General features: G+C 44.9%; 1 protein-coding gene and 1 long non-coding RNA gene across 9 annotated transcripts in view; one reads left to right on the top strand and one right to left on the bottom strand.

The window, feature by feature from the left end:
* The window catches only part of LOC148213649 (uncharacterized), a 52,661-nt gene that overhangs the window by 8,510 nt on the left and 18,936 nt on the right, over positions 1-25,215 (bottom strand). For 4 of the 8 annotated variants that reach the window (XR_015794194.1, XR_015794196.1, XR_015794198.1 and 1 more), the window contains 5 exons: positions 25,075-25,128; positions 23,266-23,413; positions 19,583-19,730; positions 17,587-18,686; positions 7,074-7,127 (listed from right to left, as the gene is read on the bottom strand). Coding sequence is in view for 1 of the 8 variants with exons in the window: in XM_088131279.1 (XP_087987405.1) it covers positions 7,074-7,222 (149 nt within the window). In the remaining 7 variants the exon portion in view is untranslated. Of the gene's footprint in view, positions 1-7,073; positions 7,385-8,830; positions 10,522-10,806; positions 10,955-15,348; positions 15,969-17,586; positions 18,687-19,582; positions 19,731-23,265; positions 23,414-25,074; positions 25,129-25,215 lie in introns of those variants that run through there. The other 4 variants (XR_015794200.1, XR_015794195.1, XR_015794199.1 and 1 more) reach the window with 4 other exon arrangements.
* LOC148213650 (uncharacterized) lies at positions 10,431-15,292 on the top strand. Its single transcript, XR_015794201.1, has 3 exons — positions 10,431-10,479; positions 11,855-11,999; positions 14,640-15,292. It is a non-coding gene; the product is annotated as an uncharacterized LOC148213650 (long non-coding RNA).

The following is a 25,215-nucleotide window of genomic DNA, read 5'->3' as shown; positions in this document are numbered from 1 at the left end:
AGAACTTCTTTCAAAATTGGAGTCAATCCTGTCAAACCCTACCGCTGCTTTATCAACTAAGTCTACGTAATATTCTAAATCCTATTTCGTCCATATTGAAAATCTCTTGTTTAGTGTAGCCACATTCGTCAATTAGCTAGATCTTCTGGATAACTTGCTGCAGCTTCTACATCAGCACGTGCTGCTTCACCTTGCACTTTTATGTTATGGAGATGGCTTCTTTCCTGAAACCTCATGAACCAAGCTCTGCTAGCTTCCAACTTTTCTCCTGTAGCTTCCTCACTTCTCTCAGCCTTCATAGAACTGAAGAGAGAGAGGGCCTTGCTGTGTATTAGGCTTTGCTTAAGGGAATGTTGTGGCTGGTTTGATCTTATGTCCACTAAAACATTTTCCATATCAGCAATAAGGCTGTTTCGCTTTCTTATCATTCATGTGTTCACTGGAATAGCTCTTTTAATTTCCTTCAATAACTTTTCTTTGCATTCCCAACTTGGCTGTTTGTCGCAAGAGGCCTGGCTTTCGGCCTATCTTTTGGCCCATCTCAGCTTTTGACATGTCTTTCTCACTAAGCTTAATCATTTCTAGCTTTTGATTTAAAGTGAAAGACGTGTGACTCTTCCTTTCACTTGCTGTTGGACAAATGGTGCTGAGAGACTTGCTTGAAGCAGGGTTGCCACAGACCTTCAATTTGTAAAAAGACACAATATCAGCAAAGCACAAAGCGAAGTGCGATAAAATGAGATATGTCTGTCTTTAGGGTTGTCTTCCTTTCAATGAACATAACACGTTCTTTCCTAATGCAGAAAGGCACTCTCCAAGCTGGATGCCTCAACTGTAAATAGTGAAAGTCAAAGGGGCTGGGAATCGATCCTTTCCTATACCCCAAAGTTTTCAAGCACTTTCCAATCAACCCTTCGTGCACTGACTGAGATGTTGAAAACTTCCTGGACATCTGCCATGGGTGACTTTTGCATCATGGAGGATTTAGGGCTATGTTTTGGAGAGGATTTGTTCTCGTGCACAGTCTGTTTTCCAGACAACCTTATACATACATAGGCTTTTCCAAGGACCCTGAATAGCATCCAAGAAAGCCTTGAGTTTTCTGGGTTGGTAGTCAATTATGTAGTCAATTACGGTGACCATATAGTTTATTGTCCAAAACTTGGGAGAGTGAAAGGGGGGGAGAGTGAGGTCTTGTCCCAGCTGTGGTGCATGCGTGAGGGATTGAGTCCTACAGGACACAAATACAGTAAGTTGGAGAATTGCTTCCAATGGATGCCAGTCTGTTGCAGCTGTTCTTCAATCGGCCAGCTTCAAGCACAGCCCACTTAAAGGGATTGGCATCTTTGCTTCTCAAGCCTAGCTTTTCCGTTATCACTGAAGCTACTGACTTATGACCTATCACTGAAGCTACTGAGGGTTTTCACTGCCCTAGGGCTCCCCGACTCTTGGAGATGCCACTCTCTTGAGAATGAACAGGACCATCTTGGGTCCGAAAGCAGCCCTTTTGAGAGGGAAGCCCACTTGAAGAACGTGCTTGTCCACAGAATGACTCTTTTCCACAACGGGGGGCTTACTTGCATTGTCGCAAACAAATCCAAGTGCCGATGAAGATGTACAAGCCAAACACAATGAAGAGTGTAATTGCTTGGCTTGATTCCAGGAAGTTCCCCTCTGACACCTCACTGGAAGTTCCGGGCACAATAAGTTCACTTTCATCCATTTCTGAAACAGAAAAGGGTGGGGGAGGAAGTGACAATGTTACATTAGTCCAATGGAAATGATTCAATAATACTTGCAGCTATTAGTTATTTCCCTCATATTTAGAATATTTTTCCTTTGGAACAGAATAGAAAGAAGTGGTTTAATTTTGCTTTTGCCCCATTTCTATCCCACCTTTCCTTTATATCCCATTTCCTTTATATCCGACCAGTGTGAAAAAAGAAAGATTGTTGTGTCAAAGCTAGGGAAAGCCCCATGTCCTAAAATAGAACAAAACCCTAATTTAATCATACAATATGTTGATATCCCTGTACCCTAAATACCTAAATGTAACCTAAATGTAACATTTCTAAAATTCTGTTTTCACTTTGTCATTATGGGGTACTGAGTGTAGATTAATGAGGAAAAAAATGAATTTGAACGATCGTAGTATCCGGCTGCAACATAACAAAATTGAAAAAAGTGAAGGGGGTGTGAATACTTTCCGAATGCACTGTATGCTGACCTCCCATGATTTGTCTTCCCTGTGGTAGTAAGAATCAGCCTAGCAGCTTCATCTTACACTACATGATCAGGTAATTAATCCTAACAAGGCTCAAGGATCCCTATGAAGGTGATCAACTGGATCTGGGACTCAGACACTCCATGCACAGTGAGGTAAAGCCAATCTTTTGGAGATCTCTTGGGATCTTGGCACTGGGTTTTCACAGGTAAGGCCTCCCAAAGCAGCAAATCCACCTTCTGTCTGGCCACAAATCGTTGAAGGGTGGAGACCACTATTGGATCAAGCCATCTGAAGCTCAATCAACGATTTGTTGACCCCCACCTAGTTTTGAGCCCAGTATCAAAACGTCCCCCCAGGAGAGAAGGTTTGCATGTTCCCTGTGTGGAAGTTAGAACCTGATGCTTATTGCCCTGTAAATCAGGGCCTGTGAGCAGTGCCAAGTCAGTGTAAGTAAAAAATAACTGACTTGGCACTACTGGGCATAGATGTATGGGGGGGGAGGATGTAATAGACCCTGGCTACCAAGGAATGCTTCCCCACCTAGACCCAGAGAGACCTGAAATGAACGTCACAGCGGGCGAGAGAGTGCTGCAACTGATCCTGCACAAAATCACCTTCCCTCATGTGACCGAAGGGAAACCCCCTGCACAGAGTAAAGGAAAGGGGGAAAGGCAATTGGAGGCCACAAGAGCAAAAGTGTGGGTGAAGGGAGGCACTGGCTGTTTGAAAGCAGGCAAAGTATTCTGCCCTGCAGGAAAAAAAGGCTTCACTTCTCCACAGAAAGGAGACTCCCTACAAGAGTGGCTAACGATTGTCTTTTTGTTTAGCAGACTTCAGCAGGAACTCATGAGGAGGATTGCTGTCAGCCCAGGAGAGGTTTTCCAAGCTCTTGAGTTGGGGCGTGAATCTGTCTAAAGCCAAGTTCCCTGCACTGGCTGAAAGGTCTTGCCTCTTCCTCCCGCTGACCACTGCATATACTGACATTTCCAGTACCTGCTTGCCATTGCTGAACAGTAGAATAACTGTTGGGTCTCTATGTCTACGCCTCAAGGAAGATTCCCTGTCTACACTGGATGACTCTAAAATCTGTGACTATTTTGACTTTGAGAGAGTGGGTGTGAACTCAGCACTCTCTCATAATCCACTGAAACTCTAAATGAACTTTGATGGTTGATATGCCATGTGTCTACAGCACATACAATGGCCAGGTAAAACCCCTCAAGTGAACCTCAGGGTATCTTGCGGAAGACTGGGCGTGCAGATTGTAAGAGATAGCTTGCAGGGGTGAATTGCCCTGCATTCAACCGCCTAAGCCGCTTTCTCCCTCCTGAAGGCATGGACTGGACCCTTTGATTCCCGTGGGAAATCACACTGGTCACTGGAATCTTCGGAGGCGTCACTTCAGTGGGACTCTGGAGGCATGGACTTGATCTTTCTCTCCCCTTTAGAGCTGGACTGTGCAAGTTAAGGACCAACTCTTCTAAGCGTCTCCCCAAAAGGAGAGACTTGTGCTCCTTTTCTTCACATCCCGACCTGCCTCAACTACCTTCTCCTCATGCTTCACCACTTCAGTATCTGGACCCCTGCCTTTAGTGCAACGTGACCTTGTGCCAAGAGGGACTGTGATAGAAATTTATAAGTGGATTTCGGGGGGAATGGAATGGAATGGAATGGAATGGAATTGGTTGTCCAAGCTATGTCAAATACTTCCCTCATGCATCTTGGGGGTTGGGGATTGGATATCAGCACAGGGGTAATTGTGAATTCCTCTGACCCACCCAATCCCAACTTCACATACCCCCTTAATACCCCACTCAGTACGGCTTTCTGTACTCTGCTTTGCTATAATGCCAGTATCTATTTCAGAAGTCTCTTCTCCCACTCTGCTTGCATATCCCAGACAGCCCTTTCCCTAAAGAAACCCATTTTGTTTTCTTTTTCTTTTCTCCCCTGCCTGCAGCACACTTAATCAGAATGGTTTGCACAATATTTCAGTCCCTACAACAACTGAGTTGGTGGCTGGTTCCCTAAGATCTCCCTTTTTGCCAAAAAAGCCTTGGCACTTCCCTCCTCCTCTACTTTCTATTACCTGTTTTTTGCTCTCTCTGCACCAAACATTTGAGCAGGATACCAAAACACCTTTGCCTGTTCCTTAAAAGAGTTGCTGCTGGAAAATTGGATATATTTGATGGAAAATTAATAAAATAAAGCTGGAAACCTTTCCCCCCTCCCCCTTGCCTCTCTTTCTGCCCCCCCCTTGCTTCTCTTGCAAACTCTTTCCTTTGCTTCCTTCTGCCATTCTTTGCTCATGCAGAACAGGTTCAGCCACAAGCTATTGCATGACCCAAGAGTGACCATGTTCCACTGCCAAAAATAGCCCTCTTAATACTATCACCCTGAAACAGTGGGATGGCCATCACCTGTCTGCTGAAGGGTTTGCGGGAGGGGCAACCCCATTAAGGAAATCCTTTGCTAATAAGGGAGAAACCTCGGGATTCTCTCCTTATTAAGAGCATGTACCTTTTCTCTCAACATTCCATTGTCTTTTGCCATAGATTCCTCAATAGAAAAACCATTTCTCCCCCATTTAACACCTATCCAAACCTATCCTCGAATCGGCTCCCTCAGGTTTACCGCTTCTCAACCTCAAAAGTGTATAAATTCTATGCTCTTCTATTGTTCAGGGTCCCTCTTTCTTGGAGAGCAGGCACCCAATGATCATTACAATAAACATGGTTCTTCTCAGCGCACTCTGGGAAATATACAGGAGAGTGAGGTCTTGTCCCAGCTGTGGTGCATGCGTGACAGGGTGAGTCCTACAGGAGACAAATGCAGTCAGTTGGAGAATTGCTTCCAGTGGATGCCAGTCTGTTGCAGCTGTTCTTCAATCGGCCAGCTTCAGGCACAGCCCACTTAAAGAGATTGGCATCTTTGCTTCTCAAGCCAAGCTTTTCCCTTATCACTGAAGATACTGACCTGTCTAGGGAGTGACCACCCCATCAGGAACTGGGCCCTGATTGCCCGACTGAGCCCTCACCTGCTCCTGCTGACCAGTTGCTGTTGCAGAGCTCAAGGAACAGCACCATTCATCATGGATTCTGCTGGGCCTGTTTCCTGTGACAATCTCTTTCTCCAGTGTGATGAGCGGGGACTGCAAAACCTGGGGCACTTGGTCCCATTGGTGCCTATGCAGTGTTATAGATATATGAAACTCAGCCTTTGAGCAATTACTGTATTTGGAGAATGGTATTTGAAAACAAGCATTAGAAATCAGGATGTTCACTTCCCTGATTTCCACTTTGCTGAAACAGTTGTCCTCCTTTCAGTAAACTAGTGTAGAAACATAGGAGTAGGACACATGCGACCCCTTAGCACTCTGTGTGTGCAGGGGTAACATTTTTGAACACTGAAAATCTCATGTTGTAGACTAGTGTTTCTCAAACTTGGCAACTTTAAGACGTATGGACTTTAACTTGCAGAATTCCCCAGCCAGCAAGGTGGGCAAAGTGACTGTCTGACGGACCTCCCCAAAAGGAGGAGCACCAGATGAAGCTGTGCAAAGGCCTTCCTGGCCACAGCCAGCACTTGCTCATCGAGCAGGAGCAGTGAATCCAGGAAGACCCCCAGATTGCACACCACTCTGGAATGGGGAAGTATCCAAGGTCAGAGATGGAATATCCCCAGATCTGGGTGGCCCAAATAGCCAGAACCACTCGGTCTTGCTAGGATTGAGTTGGAGATGGTTCCTCCCCATCCAAGCCACAGAGCCTCAGTTATATTGTATAATATATTGTGTAATAATATATTACAGTATAATAAAACATGAACCAGAAATTCACCTGCTTCAGATCGCAACGATAAATATTATCACCATAAGGAGTCTTTCTTTATATGCCCTCTGAACCTGCTGAGGGTAAGATGCTAAAGCACAGTTACACTGATATTTAAGTACAATAAAGTCAACCTTCCTAGCTGGCTTAAGACCATTCACCCGGTTCCTGAACTGAACTTTAGTGTAGCTTCTACTACATTCAGATTAACTTTCCATATCTAGAATCCTTTCTCTGAACTCTGCCTTGGCCTATTAGTAATCCCAAACCAATAGCTATTGAGGAAAATGCGAATAGCTTAGCCTCTTAACCTCCATTCCTCATGGCCAGGAAAACCTGAAAGTTACTGAGGCCAAACTTTGTGGGCAAACCATTAGATTTGACCAAGGATGAAAGAGTTAATCATTCTCAGCTTTGGACAAGGCTACTTCAGCATGAAGGGCCACTTTCAGCACACAGCCTGCTGCCTGGAACAGCTTCCTCAACAGTTTGGCTTAAAGAAAGCCGATCAGCAACATTATTGCACAGGCCTGATTGGGCTGTATAGAGGAGATGTGTCTGTGCTTTGGCCCCAAACGTTTACCCGTAGCAGGAATGTATTAGATTCCTCCGGTGTAAGAAAGAAAAGGCCTAGTAGCCAATAAGTTCCTTTCAGCATTTTAGAAAGCATAAGTTAATAGAAGCATTATATACTCCTGCGACTTGGAAACCAATCCATCGGCATTTAAAACATACCATCTGCTCAGACCATACTAACCGGTGCTTCAGATTTACTTTCTTGGGCTTTGTTTTGATTAAAGTTAATCTGCATTAAAGGGCAATTGCAGGAGAAAACCAAGGCCTTTGCTGTCCTCCTCCTTAACCTTATTAGGGGGTATAATAGAAGAGTTTGTTACCTGAGTATAACAGGGTTGCAGTGTATTCCTTCAGTAATTTAGGCACACTTTGTTTAAGTAGTCCAGTATAATATTGATATGAAGTTGATTCAAAGATTAAAGTAGAATAAAGTTGCATACCTTTCCGGTTGGTATTGCTTCTGACAGGTGTCCTGTTGAGGATCGTCATGTAATCTGTGGATAAGAAAAAGAGGGCGATGCGCAGGTTGTAAGCTTTGGTCTTCCATTGTCCCATTAAAGTCAAAAGCCCGTTGGGCTGACGGTGACATATTTTTCTGCAAAGTGGTATTTCTAATTCAGGATGGAGAGGGGAGCACTATCTGTTTTTCTGGCAAGATGTCTCCCAAGTCTAACCAGTTTTAAAAGCTTCCACGGAAATGTCTGGCATAGATCTGAGCACTCTGGGAAATCTACAGGAGAGTGAGGTCTTGTCCCAGGCGTGGTGCATGCGTGACAGACTGAGTCCAGAGTCTTTTTTCCCGTTCTGGGGCAGGAAAGCATCTGGCCAGAAGTGAGGGTAGGAGTAAAAGTCTGAAGGCTCAGATACTATTGTAAAAACATCTTTGCAAATACCCTCCAGTATTTTGTAGTTTATACCTGCTGTTACAAAATAAATCCAGCTCCATGGCACATGTTTTATTTGAGAAACATCAGGGGAGAAACCTGATGTTTTTCAGGAAAATGTTATGAAAAGTTTCCTACCCTTCTTATGGCTTTGGAGCATTCGTTCCCTGAAAACAAAAGCCCTGAAGCAGTCTTTTCTTTCCAGTCTATCAGACTTGAAGCAGTGGGGGGAGCTTGCTTCTCCCTCTAATGTAAAAAAGGGTGATTGCAGTAAATGGGCTGGACTTTAAGTGTTTCTTTTTTCGAATAAAGATCTCCATTTCAAATGTTTTCTTTTGCAGATTTATTTTCTTCCAGCTGCTACTGTTAAGAAAATGGTAACTTCTCTCAAGAAGACCTATGCAACCTGAGAGAAGGGGGGGGAGGGAGGTACATTTTTTTGCCCTATTGCTTAATTGCTGTGCTGCCCCCAAGAGTGCTTTGCATTTCAACTTTGATCAGTAATCTCATGCTCTGCCTTGCAACAAGAATCCAGCATTGGCCCTAAAGGGGGTCTTCCTGTGTTTTGCTGTTAAACTAACTGGGTTATGAGGAAAGTTTACTAGGTTTCATCTTTGTCCCTCAATATGGATATTATGAACAAAAAGGAAACAATCTTTAGGACCATATTTGATAGAGCCTCCATGGACTGGTATGGTCTATCTGAAAACAAAAGAAAAATAATTTTTAAACCACTTTTGGCTCTGGAAGCAGTCCAAGCACCCTATAAATTCCTATGTCAATGTAGATTCCTTCTCTCCAGCTTTTCAAGTTCTCATTCGAGGAGATTATTAGGAATGAGAAGGTATTAAAGTCCTTAGCAGTTGAAGTATATAATCATGTTTTCATCTAAGTAGAAATGTGATGAGCAGTCCAAATTTTGTCTGAGGGCTGCTTTGGATTCACCCATGCCCTTTCACAGTATGAGGGCCTGCTACCTGGATATGCAAAGCAACGATTTGTTGACCCCCACCTAGTTTTGAGCGCAATATCAAAATGTCCTCCCAGGAGAGGAGGTTTGCATGCTCCCTGTGTGGAAGTTAGAACCTGATGCTTTCCTGCTAGTGGTTGCAAGTGAGCAAGCTGCAGGAGCAGACTCGAGAGTGCCCTGTCAATCAGGGCCTGTGAGCAGTGCCAAGTCAGTGTAAGTAAAAAATAACTGACTTGGCACTACTGGGCATAGATGTATGGGGGTGAGGATGTAATAGACCCTGGCTACCTTGTTTAGCAGACTTCAGCAGGAACTCATGAGGAGGATTGCTGTCAGCCCAGGAGAGGTTTTCCAAGCTCTTGAGTTGGGGCGTGAATCTGTTTAAAGCCAAGATGCCTGCACTGGCTGAAAGGTCCTGCCTCTTCCTCCCGCTGACCACTGCATATACTGACATTTCCAGTACCTGCTTGCCATTGCTGAACAGCAGAGTAACTGTTGGGTCTCTATGTCTATGCCTCAAGGAAGATTCCCTGTCTACACTGGATGACTCTAAAATCTGTGACTATTTTGACTTTGAGAGAGTGGGTGTGAACTCAGCACTCTCTCATAATCCACTGAAACTCTAAATGAACTTTGATGGTTGATATGCCATGTGTCTACAGCACATACAATGGCCAGGTAAAACCCCTCAAGTGAACCTCAGGGTATCTTGCGGAAGACTGGGCGTGCAGATTGTAAGAGAGAGCTTGCAGGGGTGAATTGCCCTGTATTCAACCGCCTAAGCCGCTTTCTCCCTCCTGAAGGCATGGACTGGACCCTTTGATTCCCGTGGGAAATCACACTGGTCACTGGAATCTTCTGAGGCGTCACTTCAGTGGGACTCTGGAGGCATGGACTTGATCTTTCTCTCCCCTTTAGAGCTGAACTGTGCAAGTTAAGGACCTACTCTTCTAAGCCTCTCCCCAAAAGGAGAGACTTGTGCTCCTTTTCTTCACATCCCGACCTGCCTCAACTAACTTCTCCTCATGCTTCACCACTTCGGTATCTGGACCCCTGCCTTTAGTACAATGTGACCCTGTGCCAAGAGGGACCATGGTAGAAATGTATAAGTGGACTTCAGGGGGGAACGGAACGGAACTGAATTGAATTGAATTGAATTCGTTGTCCAATGGATGCCAGTCTGTTGCAGCTGTTCTTCAATCGGCCAGCTTCAAGCACAGCCCACTTAAAGAGATTGGCATCTTTGCTTCTCAAGCCTAGCTTTTCCCTTATCACTGAAGCTACTGACCTGTCTAGGGAGTGACCACCCCATCAGGAACTGGGCCCTGGTTGCCCGACTGGGCCTTCACCTGCTCCTGCTGACCAGTTGCTGTTGCAGAGCCCAAGGAACAGCACCCTTCATCATGGATTCTGCTGGGCCTGTTTCCTGTGACTATCCCTTTCTCCAGTGTGATGAGCGGGGACCGCAAAACCCGGGGCTCTAAGCACCTGCTTCCCTGCGAGTACAGTAATGGGAACTGACCATTGCAACACTCCTAGTATAGAGGCCCTCCTGGCTCCTTTGGGTGGCTCAGGATCCAAAGCTGCAAATGTACAAGAGCCGTGAGCCTATCCAGCTATTTGAGGTCTTCTGGCAACTTACTGTCCTCTACTAGTGCTTTCAGAACACTTGCTACAGCCAATAACTGACATCTTACTATTAATTACACTAATGGGGACTGGATCATAATTCACCCCCAGAAAAAAATCATACAGACGTACTGATAATGTTGAACAAAAAATAAACATTTAATATTTAAATAACATAAACAAGTAACAGAAATTGAAAAACTAACAACAGGATTAACTTAAACTAATACTACATCCTAAACTTGTACTAATGGAAGTCCAAGGTATTTTGGGGTATAATCAGGTCTTCTTTCATTTATTATTTTTATTTCAGTGGGAAATGGCGCCGATACCCAGCTTTCTGTGGTGGTGCTGCTGTCGGAGGTGGGTTCTAGCGGCGACACTCTTCCACTGCAAAACCTTTTCCTGGGGATTGAAGAACAAAAGGAGAATGAAATAACGTATACATTATTTTCTTGACACTAATAATCAGGTTATTATGATTTGTCGTAAAGTAGTGCATCTGAAAGCAGTTCAACCAAAATTTCTGAGGGTTTTCACTGCCCTAGGGCTCCCCGACTCTTGGAGATGCCACTCTCTTGAGAATGAACAGGAGGATTTTGGGTCCGAAAGCAGCCCTTTTGAGAGGGAAGCGCACTTGAAGAACGTGCTTGTCCACAGAATGACTCTTTTCCACAACGGGGGGCTTACTTGCATTGTCGCAGACAAATCCAAGTGCCAATGAAGGTGTACAAGCCAAACACAATGAAAAGTGTAATTGCTTGGTTGGATTCTAGGAAGTTCCCCTCTGACACCTCACTGGAACCTCCAGGCACAATAAGCTCACTTTCGTCCATTTCTGAAACAGAAAAGGGTGGGGAGAAGAAGTGAAAATGTTAAGTTAGTCCAATGGAAATGATTCAATAATACTTGCGGCTGTTAGTTATTTGCCCTGATATTTAGAATATTTTTCCATTGGAGCAGAATAGAAAGAAGTGGTTTAATTTTGCTTTTCCCCCATTTCTATCCCACCTTTCCTTTATATCCCATTTCCTTTATATCCAACCAGTGTGAAGAAAGAAAGATTGTTGTGTCAAAGCTAGGGAAAGCCCCATGTCCTAAAATAGAACAAAAACCTAATTTAATCATACAATATGTTGATATCCCTGTAACCTAGATAGATTGCAATACCTCTCCCTCCACCCAGCTCCCAGTTTTCTTTTGGACAACTCTTGATCCGCTCAACTTTTGTAGTTCCAAGGCCAGCCCATTCCAACCTAAAAACCCAAAGCAGGACAAGAAAACCAACAGGAGAAACCAAGTCTGGGCCACCTAAAGAGAGGTCACCAGCTCTCTTCCCACACAGCTTCTATCTCCGTTTCGACAAATACTTGCTCCACTCAGCTTTTATAGCCTCCAAGGCCAATTCTCCCAACCCAGAAACCCAGAAAAGGGAAAAAACAAAAACCAAAAGAAACCACAATACCTCTCTCTTTCTACACACAACTTGTCTTTTCCTTTGAACCAGTCCTTCACCCACTCACTTCTCTTATCCCCAAGACCAACTCTCCCAGCGTCCCAACTGCCACCAACGGCCTTGGAATCCCCCCCCCTCTTTTCAGCTCAGAAGGGAATGGTGACTCTTTAGTGGCACTCAGCCAGTGTGGATTCCATGGGATCTACCTGAAACCACCAGGAACTAGCAGTGCCCTTCCCTCAGATAGATAAGTCATAGAAAATGTATATGCTTTTCTTTCAGACCAACTGTGATGCCTGCTTTCTGGAGATCCAGTCCTTTGACATTTTGGTTCCTTTAAGTGACAGATGTCTGATTTAGCTGGAGTGTTGCCCATGTGAAATGTTTATGGCCTTAGGAGTCCTGGAGTAACATGAATGTGGTTCTTGTGAGTACTCCAAATTGATCTGAGTATCTGCTTAATTCTAGAGCAAGAGATCTGCTGTTCTTTTAGTCATGTAGCGTATTGAAATGTATTCTATTTGTGCCTGGGGCTTTTTCTCAGGCAATAAGCAAATATTTGGACAGGAATATTAATTCTGTTTAAGACATCAGGAGGGGAATAGAGCAATTAATACTATGCCATTGGACCCGGTTACTGGAGGGACCGCCTGTCTCCCATAACATCTGCCCAGCAAACGTAATCCTGCATTGGTCCCACCAGTTCTTGCTTGCAAGCAAGTGGTATTTCTTGCAGATATTCCAATGCACCATTGTTGCTACCTTGTCATGCCGCTGTTTGTAATCAGTCTGTACAGTCTTGGTGCAACAGCTAACTAGGTGGTCCACTGTTTCTTCAGCTTCTTTGCAGAGGGGGCATTTGCTGTCTGTTGCTCTCTTCTCAATTCTGGCTTTGTAGGCATTTGTTCTTAAGGCTTGGTCCTGTGCGGCCTGAATTAGCCCCTCTGTCTCTTTCTTCCACTTTCCCGCTCTTAGCCATTGCCAGGTCTTCTTGTTATCTGCTTTGCCTGCTAGTTTTTTTATGTCCTGGCCATATGATATTTCCATGCCATGTCTCTTTTCTTTTCTTCCTTTGGTCTTTCTTACAGGCCAGTTTGGTATTCAGTAAGTCTTCATGTTGTACTAGCTTCAGTGCATCTTCTTCACTGTTCTTCAGATGTTCTTCCGATGCCCTTTTGTCTTCTTCAGCTGTCTGGTGTACTTGCAGCTTTCCATGCCCACCTATGCTGCTTGGTAAATATGGTCTGAGCAGGAGCTGTGAGTCCAAGAAGACCTCCAAATTGCAGGCCATCCTTGAATGGGAAAGTGGAACCCCATGCAACGTTGAAGTTGGAATATCCCCAGATCTGGGTGGTCCAAACACCCAGCCACTCAGTCTTGGTAGGATTGAGTTGGAGACGGTCCCTCCCCATCCAAACCTTCACTGCCTCCAGGATGGCATAATGAATGGCTTAGTGCGCAGGGGTTGGACTTGTCAACAGTTAGCATTAGTTAAATAAACAGTTACACACTTCTGCATTACTAAACTGAAGCAGTAAAAACTGTCCTGCTTATATATCACATTTAAAATATGTTTTCTTTGATTTCTGTAAAACAGAAACATTGATATGTTCACAGATAAGTAGCTATACACTTTGCAATTTTATATACAAACAGGTCTGATGCAGGTAGCTTTCTTGTAGAATTTTCTGCAGTTCATTTTTGATACTTTCACAATTCACCAACTCTTCCACAATTTACTAAGGAAGTTGCCTAACATAAAAATTAACACAGTCTAGCTAGATTTGTTCTTAACAAACCCATGTTGACTTCTGTTGTTTTCAAGGTACTTATCGGTCAATCTGTTTATAACGTGCTCTAGAATTGTTCCGGATATTGATCCTGACTGGTCAGAGATACAATTAAAAAAGAAACCTGGCCAACTGAAAAACAATATGCCAAGCCATTCAAGGAGTCATGATAAAGATTATGGCATAGTGCTGTCCCACTTAAAACACCCTGTCCCAAGGACTGGGAGAACAACCAGGGTTTTAAGAGTTTCCTGAATATCAGAAGGGTAAGAGCTGCGGAAATCTCTGGGGGGAGTCACTGTAACAGAGAAGTTGTGCTTCCTGGGTCCCAAAAGATGACAACCTTTAACAGAAGGGACCTGGAGCACACCCGCTCTGCTCAAATGTACTGGGTGGGCAGAAAGAATGGGAGAAAGGCAGTCCCTCAGGTAACCAGGTCCTATGCCATGAAGGGCTTTAGAGGTGACAACCAGCGCCTTGAATGGCACTCGGAAGCCAACCGGTAGCCGATGCCGCTCACATACTGGAGGTGACACGTGGGAAAAATGAGAAGTGCCCATTACTGTTTGCACTGCTGCACTTTAAACCAGCTGTAGCTTGTAGATGGTGTTAAAGGGCAGCCCCACTTAGAGTGTATTGCAGTAGTCTAATTGTGAGGGGAGAGGGCTTGAGTGACCGTCTGCAAGTCCTCCTGGTTGAGGAAAGGGCGCAACTAGCCCACAGGTTTGACCTATGCAAAGGTCCTCTTGGCCACAGGTGCCACCTACTCTTTGAGCAGTAGCTGTGAGTCCAGGAAGACCCCAAGTCGCACACCAATCTTGAATGGGAAAGTGCAACCCCATCCAAGAGCCACAATGGGGATGTCCCTGACCCCAGGGGACCAGACAGCCATAGCCACTCAGTCATGTCAGAATTGAGCCAAAGTCTGTTCGGCAGACCTTGTCCACAGGGAGTCACAGAATCAAACTCAGTCCAGTAACCTCACAAGACTGTGCCTTGGGCGCCTCACTTGACCCTGCTCAGAGTCCAACTGAGCAGGTGGCTTTATCCACCCAATAGCATGAATGTCTTCACTGTGGCTCTCCAGATGATCCTGAAACCCAGCTTCCTGTGACAGGGAACGGGTCACTCTAAACAGACCCAGTTGGCAGCTATCGGCAGATGTGATAAGTGTGGAGAAGTAACAACGTTTTGCTGTCTTTATCACCATGATGTAGATTCAGATACGAGCTCTGACTCATGTTCAGTCGGATTGACTCCTTGTCTTCCTCCAACAGCGTTCCAGGCACTGCTCTATCTCCCGGAGTTGCATGGAGAACCAAGGTACGTCCCGGGATTGGCGCACAGGGAGAGAGACCGCAAAGGAGCAATCTAGTCCAGGACTTTAGTGACCCACCTATTCCAGGCAGCCGCCAAGGCCTCGGCTGAACTGCCCACCAGATCCTCAGGGAAAGTCCCAAGCTCCCTCTCGGACCTGAGGGAACTCCTGAGCTGCCCCAGACACCACATCACCAGGTGGCAGGTTAAAATCCCGAAGGACCATCAGCCTCAAGGACTCCATCACCATCCCATGGCCATGGAATCCAGCAGCTCAAGCAGGGATGAGGCTGGGCAGCAGGGAGGGCAGTACAGCAGCAACAATCCCCACTGTTCCTGAAGGCCCACCTTAAGTTAGAGGTCTCACATTCAGTTATCTGCTTGATCCTCCCTATGGTCCGAAGGCCTCACCAGCTGCTCTGCTCGTGGCACTCTACAACTGCCGCACCTGGGCCTCCCAAGGAGCTCCCGTGGCCATGGTCAGCCTCCCCCTCCCCCAGCCCAGGTGGGTGAACAACATCCCAAATCCAGCAGAAGTCCATGGGGGAAATGGGCATACAGCAGAGTCTCTCAATATTAGAGCTTGCTCAGCCTCCACTCTGTATAGCCAGGACCAGCTTCACCACGTCCGCCACCTCCACCACCTGCAACACTGCCACCTCTACCAACCTTGCGACTGCGTCCAATCGCTCCTGCGGCATCCTCCATCCCTCATCGGCCTCCACGGCAGCATTCCAGCCTGGTCCCTCGAGGCACGGTATCTGTGATGCAGTAATACCTGATGACACATGCCCGATGGTCCTCTGGCTCTGCCCTTCTGTTCCAAGAAGGCTCCAAGGCCCCAGGGGCTCCAGCCTCTGCCTCTGCCGCGACCTCCAGCTGGCACCAGCATCACCTACTCCACTTGTCTGCCCTGCCATTGTCTCAGCAGCAGGCACCCGGCAGCTTCAGGGATGGCTGCAGCAGAGGCTCCGTAGCACACTCTGCTGCGAAGAGCTCCTCAGCATGTCAAGGTTGCAGGTGAGTGCCCCCACCCCTTGCATCCCCACCACCAAGCAACCCAGAAGGAAGAAAAAACAGAAACAAAAAACAGTACTACCCCCCCCCCCCAAATCTGGGCAACCTACACTTCTTACCAACAGCTCTGTGAGAGGAAATATTTGGGTGTTTCTCACCTTAATGGGATGGGGCAATGAATTGGTGTGGGCTCCAAGCTACTTTGTGGTATTATCAGCTGACTGAGTCCCCAGTTCTGTGAAGGAAGGCAGTATGGAAAAAGAAAGAACTTCCTGGAATTAAAAAGCAACAGTCAAGAATTGAGATTGATTTTGAGGGGGTGGGTGAACAGTCACATTAAACAATTTCAGATACATCTAGAAGTAACAAAAGGCGAGGGAATGAACTAGCTTTGAATATTCACTTGGGAAATATATTGATGAGTTCCACCTCTATAAATGTAACCATTTTTATTTCCTTTTGAATATGTTCAGAAGTCACAAAGTTGCCATGTATACAATCTGAATAATGTTTTGATAGTATTCAGCACATTTGTGTTCATTCTTTAAAAGTAATTTACCATACCAAGAAATGGGAAGAAAGAGATCGGCCAGGAGCAAAGCGTGTTTTTGCCATTTCCAAACTTTCCAAAATAAATTTTAATATACAGATTTGAGGGTAGCAGCTATTAATTCCTTACTGTCAGCACTTGGTCCCATTGGTGCCTATGCAGTGTTATAGATATATGAAACTCAGCCTTTGAGCAATTACTGTATTTGGAGAATGGTATTTGAAAACAAGCATTAGAAATCAGGATGTTCACTTCCCTGATTTTCACTTTGCTGAAACAGTTGTCCTCCTTTCAGTAAACTAGTGTAGAAACATAGGAGTAGGACACATGCGACCCCTTAGCACTCTGTGTGTGCAGGGGTAACATTTTTGAACACTGAAAATCTCATGTTGTAGACTAGTGTTTCTCAAACTTGCTGCTGCTTAGTTCTAATCAGAAAGGATGAAGGTGTGTTACTGCACAAAGGCCATGAAGACCTGCCCTCCAGGTAGCCACTGGAATGTGACCCTCGGTTGGAAAGGGCACAAAATTCAGTTTCACTGCAGCTTCTTTCCAGAAGGTGGCAAAATCACTCCTGCAATCCTGATATTAGTTGTGCAAAGGAGCTGTACAGGAAACAATTACAGTGCCTTTTCAGCTGGAGTCCCCTCAGATAAGACGTCTGTTGGAGCTCTCTTTGCAAGCTTGCTAATGAAGCAATCAGCGTTTTTCTTAGAAATATCTATTTGTTTGTTTGTTCAATGTACCTAGCTGCCCATCTCACCTACGTGATTCTGGGCGGCTATATGCTACAGAATATACATTCATGGTTGGACCACCATTTCAACTTGTGAAATTCACAAAGTTTTAAAAGTGAGAGCTAGCAGGCATTGAATGCGTAAATACACAGAAATGAGGAATTATCAAAATAAGGTAGCATCACCACTTTGAAACAGATGGGCCCATGAATACTGGCTTCTGCCTTTAACCCTGGTTTTGGTCAATCCAAACTTTTTGATCATTTATTCATTTCAAGGTCTTTGTTATTTCTCTGGCAAACAGATTCCTAAGTATTTGATCTTTTTAGTGATCAACTCTGTTATTTGGTGCAGATATTGCTTTTCTGTTATCAACTCTAAAGTATTTTTGGCAACTGTAAGCATTTGAGGTCACGAAACATTATATATAAGCTTAAAATGATGTTGTTATCATACATGGCTTACTAATCGGTAATTTTCCCAAATAATTTAAAAGAAGGATAACCTTACATTCTCTGAGGATATAGTAATGGGAATAAGATAAGGTCTTTTTTTTTCTTGAATCATCTTTCCTTTGGTGGAGGGTGTCTTATGCAGGCTTACCTTGGAGATATTGTGGGCTCGGTTCCAGACCACCTCAGTAAAACAAGTCACACAAATTTTTTGGTTTCCAGTGCATACAAAAGTTATGTTTACACTATTGCTGTAGTTTCTTAAGTGTGCAATAGCATTATGTTTTAAAAAAACAACGTATATACCTCAATTAAAAAATAGTTTGTGGCTAAAAAATACTAATCATCATCTGAGCCGTCAGCGAGTCATAATCTTTTTGCTGGTGGAGGGTCTTGCCTTGATGTTGATGGCTGCTGACTGATCAGGGTGGTGGTTGCTGAAGGCAGGGGTGGCTGTTGCAATTTCTTAAAATAAGGCAACAATGAAGTTTGCCACATCGATTGACTCTTCCTTTCACGAAAGAATTCTCTGTAGCACGTGATGCCATTTGATAGCATTTTACCCACAGGAGAACTTCTTTCAAAATTGGAGTCAATCCTGTCAAACCCTACCGCTGCTTTATCAACTAAGTCTACGTAATATTCTAAATCCTATTTCGTCCATATTGAAAATCTCTTGTTTAGTGTAGCCACATTCGTCAATTAGCTAGATCTTCTGGATAACTTGCTGCAGCTTCTACATCAGCACGTGCTGCTTCACCTTGCACTTTTATGTTATGGAGATGGCTTCTTTCCTGAAACCTCATGAACCAAGCTCTGCTAGCTTCCAACTTTTCTCCTGTAGCTTCCTCACTTCTCTCAGCCTTCATAGAACTGAAGAGAGAGAGGGCCTTGCTGTGTATTAGGCTTTGCTTAAGGGAATGTTGTGGCTGGTTTGATCTTATGTCCACTAAAACATTTTCCATATCAGCAATAAGGCTGTTTCGCTTTCTTATCATTCATGTGTTCACTGGAATAGCTCTTTTAATTTCCTTCAATAACTTTTCTTTGCATTCCCAACTTGGCTGTTTGTCGCAAGAGGCCTGGCTTTCGGCCTATCTTTTGGCCCATCTCAGCTTTTGACATGTCTTTCTCACTAAGCTTAATCATTTCTAGCTTTTGATTTAAAGTGAAAGACGTGTGACTCTTCCTTTCACTTGCTGTTGGACAAATGGTGCTGAGAGACTTGCTTGAAGCAGGGTTGCCACAGACCTTCAATTTGTAAAAAGACACAATATCAGCAAAGCACAAAGCGAAGTGCGATAAAATGAGATATGTCTGTCTTTAGGGTTGTCTTCCTTTCAATGAACATAACACGTTCTTTCCTAATGCAGAAAGGCACTCTCCAAGCTGGATGCCTCAACTGTAAATAGTGAAAGTCAAAGGGGCTGGGAATCGATCCTTTCCTATACCCCAAAGTTTTCAAGCACTTTCCAATCAACCCTTCGTGCACTGACTGAGATGTTGAAAACTTCCTGGACATCTGCCATGGGTGACTTTTGCATCATGGAGGATTTAGGGCTATGTTTTGGAGAGGATTTGTTCTCGTGCACAGTCTGTTTTCCAGACAACCTTATACATACATAGGCTTTTCCAAGGACCCTGAATAGCATCCAAGAAAGCCTTGAGTTTTCTGGGTTGGTAGTCAATTATGTAGTCAATTACGGTGACCATATAGTTTATTGTCCAAAACTTGGGAGAGTGAAAGGGGGGGAGAGTGAGGTCTTGTCCCAGCTGTGGTGCATGCGTGAGGGATTGAGTCCTACAGGACACAAATACAGTAAGTTGGAGAATTGCTTCCAATGGATGCCAGTCTGTTGCAGCTGTTCTTCAATCGGCCAGCTTCAAGCACAGCCCACTTAAAGGGATTGGCATCTTTGCTTCTCAAGCCTAGCTTTTCCGTTATCACTGAAGCTACTGACTTATGACCTATCACTGAAGCTACTGAGGGTTTTCACTGCCCTAGGGCTCCCCGACTCTTGGAGATGCCACTCTCTTGAGAATGAACAGGACCATCTTGGGTCCGAAAGCAGCCCTTTTGAGAGGGAAGCCCACTTGAAGAACGTGCTTGTCCACAGAATGACTCTTTTCCACAACGGGGGGCTTACTTGCATTGTCGCAAACAAATCCAAGTGCCGATGAAGATGTACAAGCCAAACACAATGAAGAGTGTAATTGCTTGGCTTGATTCCAGGAAGTTCCCCTCTGACACCTCACTGGAAGTTCCGGGCACAATAAGTTCACTTTCATCCATTTCTGAAACAGAAAAGGGTGGGTGGCGGAAGTGACAATGTTACATTAGTCCAATGGAAATGATTCAATAATACTTGCAGCTATTAGTTATTTCCCTCATATTTAGAATATTTTTCCTTTGGAACAGAATAGAAAGAAGTGGTTTAATTTTGCTTTTGCCCCATTTCTATCCCACCTTTCCTTTATATCCCATTTCCTTTATATCCGACCAGTGTGAAAAAGAAAGATTGTTGTGTCAAAGCTAGGGAAAGCCCCATGTCCTAAAATAGAACAAAACCCTAATTTAATCATACAATATGTTGATATCCCTGTACCCTAAATACCTAAATGTAACCTAAATGTAACATTTCTAAAATTCTGTTTTCACTTTGTCATTATGGGGTACTGAGTGTAGATTAATGAGGAAAAAAATGAATTTGAACGATCGTAGTATCCGGCTGCAACATAACAAAATTGAAAAAGTGAAGGGGGTGTGAATACTTTCCGAATGCACTGTATGCTGACCTCCCATGATTTGTCTTCCCTGTGGTAGTAAGAATCAGCCTAGCAGCTTCATCTTACACTACATGATCAGGTAATTAATCCTAACAAGGCTCAAGGATCCCTATGAAGGTGATCAACTGGATCTGGGACTCAGACACTCCATGCACAGTGAGGTAAAGCCAATCTTTTGGAGATCTCTTGGGATCTTGGCACTGGGTTTTCACAGGTAAGGCCTCCCAAAGCAGCAAATCCACCTTCTGTCTGGCCACAAATCGTTGAAGGGTGGAGACCACTATTGGATCAAGCCATCTGAAGCTCAATCAACGATTTGTTGACCCCCACCTAGTTTTGAGCCCAGTATCAAAACGTCCCCCCAGGAGAGAAGGTTTGCATGTTCCCTGTGTGGAAGTTAGAACCTGATGCTTATTGCCCTGTAAATCAGGGCCTGTGAGCAGTGCCAAGTCAGTGTAAGTAAAAAATAACTGACTTGGCACTACTGGGCATAGATGTATGGGGGGGGAGGATGTAATAGACCCTGGCTACCAAGGAATGCTTCCCCACCTAGACCCAGAGAGACCTGAAATGAACGTCACAGCGGGCGAGAGAGTGCTGCAACTGATCCTGCACAAAATCACCTTCCCTCATGTGACCGAAGGGAAACCCCCTGCACAGAGTAAAGGAAAGGGGGAAAGGCAATTGGAGGCCACAAGAGCAAAAGTGTGGGCGAAGGGAGGCACTGGCTGTTTGAAAGCAGGCAAAGTATTCTGCCCTGCAGGAAAAAGGCTTCACTTCTCCACAGAAAGGAGACTCCCTACAAGAGTGGCTAACGATTGTCTTTTTGTTTAGCAGACTTCAGCAGGAACTCATGAGGAGGATTGCTGTCAGCCCAGGAGAGGTTTTCCAAGCTCTTGAGTTGGGGCGTGAATCTGTCTAAAGCCAAGTTCCCTGCACTGGCTGAAAGGTCTTGCCTCTTCCTCCCGCTGACCACTGCATATACTGACATTTCCAGTACCTGCTTGCCATTGCTGAACAGTAGAATAACTGTTGGGTCTCTATGTCTACGCCTCAAGGAAGATTCCCTGTCTACACTGGATGACTCTAAAATCTGTGACTATTTTGACTTTGAGAGAGTGGGTGTGAACTCAGCACTCTCTCATAATCCACTGAAACTCTAAATGAACTTTGATGGTTGATATGCCATGTGTCTACAGCACATACAATGGCCAGGTAAAACCCCTCAAGTGAACCTCAGGGTATCTTGCGGAAGACTGGGCGTGCAGATTGTAAGAGATAGCTTGCAGGGGTGAATTGCCCTGCATTCAACCGCCTAAGCCGCTTTCTCCCTCCTGAAGGCATGGACTGGACCCTTTGATTCCCGTGGGAAATCACACTGGTCACTGGAATCTTCGGAGGCGTCACTTCAGTGGGACTCTGGAGGCATGGACTTGATCTTTCTCTCCCCTTTAGAGCTGGACTGTGCAAGTTAAGGACCAACTCTTCTAAGCGTCTCCCAAAAGGAGAGACTTGTGCTCCTTTTCTTCACATCCCGACCTGCCTCAACTACCTTCTCCTCATGCTTCACCACTTCAGTATCTGGACCCCTGCCTTTAGTGCAACGTGACCTTGTGCCAAGAGGGACTGTGATAGAAATTTATAAGTGGATTTCGGGGGGAATGGAATGGAATGGAATGGAATTGGTTGTCCAAGCTATGTCAAATACTTCCCTCATGCATCTTGGGGGGTTGGGGATTGGATATCAGCACAGGGGTAATTGTGAATTCCTCTGACCCACCCAATCCCAACATCACAAACCCCCATAATACCCCACTCAGTACGGCTTTCTGTACTCTGCTTTGCTATAATGCCAGTATCTATTTCAGAAGTCTCTTCTCCCACTCTGCTTGCATATCCCAGACAGCCCTTTCCCTAAAGAAACCCATTTTGTTTTCTTTTTCTTTTCTCCCCTGCCTGCAGCACACTTAATCAGAATGGTTTGCACAATATTTCAGTCCCTACAACAACTGAGTTGGTGGCTGGTTCCCTAAGATCTCCCTTTTTGCCAAAAAAGCCTTGGCACTTCCCTCCTCCTCTACTTTCTATTACCTGTTTTTTGCTCTCTCTGCACCAAACATTTGAGCAGGATACCAAAACACCTTTGCCTGTTCCTTAAAAGAGTCGCTGCTGGAAAATTGGATATATTTGATGGAAAATTAATAAAATAAAGCTGGAAACCTTTCCCCCCGCCCCCGTGCCGCTCTTTCTGCCCCCCCCGCCTTGCTTCTCTTGCAAACTCTTTCCTTTGCTTCCTTCTGCCATTCTTTGCTCATGCAGAACAGGTTCAGCCACAAGCTATTGCATGACCCAAGAGTGACCATGTTCCACTGCCAAAAATAGCCCTCTTAATACTATCACCCTGAAACAGTGGGATGGCCATCACCTGTCTGCTGAAGGGTTTGCGGGAGGGGCAACCCCATTAAGGAAATCCTTTGCTAATAAGGGAGAAACCTCGGGATTCTCTCCTTATTAAGAGCATGTACCTTTTCTCTCAACATTCCATTGTCTTTTGCCATAGATTCCTCAATAGAAAAAACCATTTCTCCCCCATTTAACACCTATCCAAACCTATCCTCGAATCGGCTCCCTCAGGTTTACCGCTTCTCAACCTCAAAAGTGTATAAATTCTATGCTCTTCTATTGTTCAGGGTCCCTCTTTCTTGGAGAGCAGGCACCCAATGATCATTACAATAAACATGGTTCTTCTCAGCACACTCTGGGAAATATACAGGAGAGTGAGGTCTTGTCCCAGCTGTGGTGCATGCGTGACAGGGTGAGTCCTACAGGAGACAAATGCAGTCAGTTGGAGAATTGCTTCCAGTGGATGCCAGTCTGTTGCAGCTGTTCTTCAATCGGCCAGCTTCAGGCACAGCCCACTTAAAGAGATTGGCATCTTTGCTTCTCAAGCCTAGCTTTTCCCTTATCACTGAAGATACTGACCTGTCTAGGGAGTGACCACCCCATCAGGAACTGGGCCCTGATTGCCCGACTGAGCCCTCACCTGCTCCTGCTGACCAGTTGCTGTTGCAGAGCTCAAGGAACAGCACCATTCATCATGGATTCTGCTGGGCCTGTTTCCTGTGACAATCTCTTTCTCCAGTGTGATGAGCGGGGACTGCAAAACCTGGGGCACTTGATCCCATTGGTGCCTATGCAGTGTTATAGATATATGAAACTCAGCCTTTGAGCAATTACTGTATTTGGAGAATGGTATTTGAAAACAAGCATTAGAAATCAGGATGTTCACTTCCCTGATTTTCACTTTGCTGAAACAGTTGTCCTCCTTTCAGTAAACTAGTGTAGAAACATAGGAGTAGGACACATGCGACCCCTTAGCACTCTGTGTGTGCAGGGGTAACATTTTTGAACACTGAAAATCTCATGTTGTAGACTAGTGTTTCTCAAACTTGGCAACTTTAAGACGTATGGACTTTAACTTGCAGAATTCCCCAGCCAGCAAGGTGGGCAAAGTGACTGTCTGACGGACCTCCCCAAAAGGAGGAGCACCAGATGAAGCTGTGCAAAGGCCTTCCTGGCCACAGCCAGCACTTGCTCATCGAGCAGGAGCAGTGAATCCAGGAAGACCCCGAGCTTGCACACCACTCTGGAATGGGGAAGTATCCAAGGTCAGAGATGGAATATCCCCAGATCTGGGTGGCCCAAATAGCCAGAACCACTCGGTCTTGCTAGGATTGAGTTGGAGATGGTTCCTCCCCATCCAAGCCACAGAGCCTCAGTTATATTGTATAATATATTGTGTAATAATATATTACAGTATAATAAAACATGAACCAGAAATTCACCTGCTTCAGATCGCAACGATAAATATTATCACCATAAGGAGTCTTTCTTTATATGCCCTCTGAACCTGCTGAGGGTAAGATGCTAAAGCACAGTTACACTGATATTTAAGTACAATAAAGTCAACCTTCCTAGCTGGCTTAAGACCATTCACCCGGTTCCTGAACTGAACTTTAGTGTAGCTTCTACTACATTCAGATTAACTTTCCATATCTAGAATCCTTTCTCTGAACTCTGCCTTGGCCTATTAGTAATCCCAAACCAATAGCTATTGAGGAAAATGCGAATAGCTTAGCCTCTTAACCTCCATTCCTCATGGCCAGGAAAATCTGAAAGTTACTGAGGCCAAACTTTGTGGGCAAACCATTAGATTTGACCAAGGATGAAAGAGTTAATCATTCTCAGCTTTGGACAAGGCTACTTCAGCATGAAGGGCCACTTTCAGCACACAGCCTGCTGCCTGGAACAGCTTCCTCAACAGTTTGGCTTAAAGAAAGCCGATCAGCAACATTATTGCACAGGCCTGATTGGGCTGTATAGAGGAGATGTGTCTGTGCTTTGGCCCCAAACGTTTACCCGTAGCAGGAATGTATTAGATTCCTCCGGTGTAAGAAGGAAAAGGCCTAGTAGCCAATAAGTTCCTTTCAGCATTTTAGAAAGCATAAGTTAATAGAAGCATTATATACTCCTGCGACTTGGAAACCAATCCATCGGCATTTAAAACATACCATCTGCTCAGACCATACTAACCGGTGCTTCAGATTTACTTTCTTGGGCTTTGTTTTGATTAAAGTTAATCTGCATTAAAGGGCAATTGCAGGAGAAAACCAAGGCCTTTGCTGTCCTCCTCCTTAACCTTATTAGGGGGTATAATAGAAGAGTTTGTTACCTGAGTATAACAGGGTTGCAGTGTATTCCTTCAGTAATTTAGGCACACTTTGTTTAAGTAGTCCAGTATAATATTGATATGAAGTTGATTCAAAGATTAAAGTAGAATAAAGTTGCATACCTTTCCGGTTGGTATTGCTTCTGACAGGTGTCCTGTTGAGGATCGTCATGTAATCTGTGGATAAGAAAAGAGGGCGATGCGCAGGTTGTAAGCTTTGGTCTTCCATTGTCCCATTAAAGTCAAAAGCCCGTTGGGCTGACG

The sequence above is a fragment of the Python bivittatus genome, unplaced genomic scaffold, assembly GCF_059951505.1.
Source record: "Python bivittatus isolate LINGU-HERP-01145 unplaced genomic scaffold, Pbiv_v1 ctg000910_np1212, whole genome shotgun sequence".
Taxonomy (NCBI): domain Eukaryota; kingdom Metazoa; phylum Chordata; class Lepidosauria; order Squamata; family Pythonidae; genus Python; species Python bivittatus.
Note: the sequence above shows the minus strand (reverse complement) of the source record. Positions and strands in the feature narration are given on the sequence as shown.